Consider the following 2,989-nt stretch of genomic DNA (forward strand, 5'->3'; position numbering starts at 1 on the left):
ATATTTATATATAATTTTTTGAGACAGGGTCTCACTGTGTAGTTCAGGCTGTCCTTAAATTCACTATGTAGCCCAGACTGGCCTTGAATTTGCAGCAATACTCCTGCCTCAGCCTCCCAAGTGCTGGGATTACAGGTGTGTGCCACCATCCCCAGCTCAACAATCTTCTTTTATTAACCTCTTAACTTTGAGCTGTCTGTGCAGCATTTCCCCCAGCTTTTGAAGTAAAACCGAAAACAACTAGGCTGTCTACAAAGCTGCTGAATTGTGCATTTTTGGATGTTTTCTCCACTGGTTTGGGCTTCTGTTCTCCTTTTCCCCAGCACCAATGATATACTGTATTCCCTCTTCGGGATCAGTCTTTCTGGGCAGTATTTTCCATCCAGACGTTATTCTCTTTCCTATAGCATAGTAAATGAAAATGTCCTAGTTTTCTCACTAGTCATTGGCAGGCTCTTCCTGCTCCCTCTACTTAAAGAGATGGACAGGTTATTGTGAAGATCAAGCAGTATAAAGTGCTATACAAAAAACAAATCACCATTATTTAAGGCATGACAATGGCTTAAAGTCAAATTCTCAAAGTATGTCTGTTTTCCTGAGATTAGAGGCACAGTCATGGGGAGAGACAAGCATTGGTAGTAGTAGCAAGCCGAACTGTTAGTGGGAGCAAACGTTTGTCAGAGAAAGGGGATTGCATGGACAAGTGGAGGTCTACCTACAGACAACAAACCCAGCTTCTATGAGATAAGGAAACCTGAGATCTGCTGCAGGTGCCAGAGTCTCTGAAGAGGAGCAGGGCGGAGGCGCCCATGGTCATTTCTTAAACAACCCTGGTATGGGGCTGTGTGTCTTTCTGGAAAGTATTTTTCTCCTCAAATTCTGTCTGCCTCTGATTTGGGGATACTATTTTCCCTGGTCTTTATCCTAACTTTCTAGCTGCTCTTTAGTCCTATTATTATTAATAAAGTCACAAAATTATTACTTATAGTAATGGTTAACAACTATATGGCTTATTATGTGCTAAGAACTGTGCTCAGCAATTTATCTCACTTAACACACCCAGCCCTTTGAGGCAGATGTTCTTCTCTTACTATCCCCTTAACTAAAACCCAAGAATACGTTTTCAGAGATAACAGGTTGCTGAATCCAAGCCCATCTGCTTAATTACTATGTATGCAATGTGCCACTAAAATTTTTGCTTTATCCAGAGTTCCAGCCTTCATCCCTTTTTTTCTCAAGGTCAAATATTTGTTTCTAATTTTTTTTAACCCTGGATGGCCTTGAACTTGAAGGTCCTCCTGTCACAACCACAATGAAGGCTTTGGAAGTGGACCTTTATTTACTTTCAGAGAGGGTCTTGGAATGTAGTCCAGGCTGGCCTCGAACTCACAGCAATCCTGTTTTAGCCTCCCGTGTGCTGGGGTTGCAGGTGGATGCCGGCACACCCGGCCATGTATCTTTTAAAACTAGGGGCATTTCCAAACCGAAGATTCAAGTAGACTATGCAGAAATAACAGAAGCGTTGCTAGTACGCTCACTGAATCCTAGTTCATTCCGTTTGTGGTCAACTATGATTCCCACGTTTTTCTTTTCCTGCGATGTATGTGACAAATTGTGGAGTGGTGGGAAAGAACTGAATGCAGAATCAAGAAACTTAAAACTTGCAAGGCGTGGTGCTGAATGCCTGTAATTTCAACCTCCTTGGGGCCTGAGGCAGGAAGATTCCAACCTGGCAATTTAGAGACTTAGTGAGACCATGTTTTAAAAAATGAAAAAAAGAGGCCGGGTGTGGTGGCGCACGCCTGTAATCCCAGCACTCGGGAGGCTGAGGCAGGAGGATCGTTGAGAGCTTGAGACCAGCTTTGGGTACAGAGTGAGCTTAGGGCAGCCTGAACTGCATAGCGAGACCCTGTCTCAAAAAGACAAAACAAAAAATAAAAAAAGGGATGGGGAGGTAGCTCCGTGCCAAGGCTTTGGGTACCGTTAAAAACAAAACACTCAAACAAACAAACAAAACCTTACACTTCAGTTCCAGCTCTCTCTGTGTGAGGCTTCAGGCAAGTTACCCGTTTTCCTTAAGTATAACTGGAGGCGAGAAAAGACCTGCGATTCTCCGCCTGGGGTGAGACAGAGAGCCAACCCTCCTGACGACTTTTCCTGCCAAAAGGACTTAGGGAACCATAGGGTTTCCCTACCGACACAAGTGCCCACAGACATTCAGTTACAAACGCGAGTCATTACTAATCCTTAACATCCCTTCCAGTTCTGTTAGGATTCCAAGGCAACCTTTCTCTAGTCAGTATTTGGTGCCTGCTTTTATTCTTCAGTTTATCGTTTTACATGGGCTCTCTGCTTAGCCTTTCATTCACAGGTATTTGTTGGTGGCCTGTGACACCAAGCACCGTCCATCCGCTTTCCGTCCTCTCTCTGTCCTCCCGGGGAAAAGCCATTTCGTATTTCTTATCTCCCCAACTTGGCAACAGAAAGCGCTCCAGATGAAGTCACGATCTTCATAAACCGCTGGCGGGTTCTCCTGCGTCCCTCTCGCCACCGGCTTCACCTCGAGGAGCGTCCTCCGCGGCGACAGTCATCCGCGGCTCCTCTGGGGACAAACCCTCCGCCCACAGCGCCCCATCCACGCTGGTTTCCGAGCCGCCCGACGGGCACCCGGGGTGACGCGTCCGAGGTCGGGGCGGACTCCGCCGGCCCCGCGCTGCGCGTCACCCGCTCGGACCCACGCGGGGCGGGGGCGGCACCTCGCGTGCTCCGTGGGCGGCTGCTGAGGGACTTCCGATTCTCCGCTGGTCTCGAGGCGACGCAGGCGGCCGAAACTTCCTCACCGCCCCGCCTCGGAGCGCACTCGCGACGTCCGCCCGGCAGGAACTTCCCCGGCCTGCTCGGAGCAGGCTGCTCCGTCCGGAGCCGCGCGCGTCCGCCCCGCAGCCCGTCAGCCGCTCGCTCCGCCGCGCCGCCTCGGAGGAAGAAGGAG

General features: G+C 49.0%; 1 protein-coding gene across 1 annotated transcript in view; it reads left to right on the forward strand.

Moving 5' to 3' along the window:
- Kdm7a (lysine (K)-specific demethylase 7A) overlaps positions 1-2,989 on the forward strand; it is a 92,134-nt gene that overhangs the window by 9,297 nt on the left and 79,848 nt on the right. The window contains exon 2 of the mRNA XM_013504921.1: positions 2,447-2,914. Coding sequence (XP_013360375.1) covers positions 2,447-2,914 — 468 coding nt within the window. The remainder of the gene's footprint in view (positions 1-2,446; positions 2,915-2,989) is intronic.

This window comes from Chinchilla lanigera, unplaced genomic scaffold (genome assembly GCF_000276665.1).
Source record: "Chinchilla lanigera isolate Chin_1 unplaced genomic scaffold, ChiLan1.0 scaffold00093, whole genome shotgun sequence".
Classification (NCBI taxonomy): domain Eukaryota; kingdom Metazoa; phylum Chordata; class Mammalia; order Rodentia; family Chinchillidae; genus Chinchilla; species Chinchilla lanigera.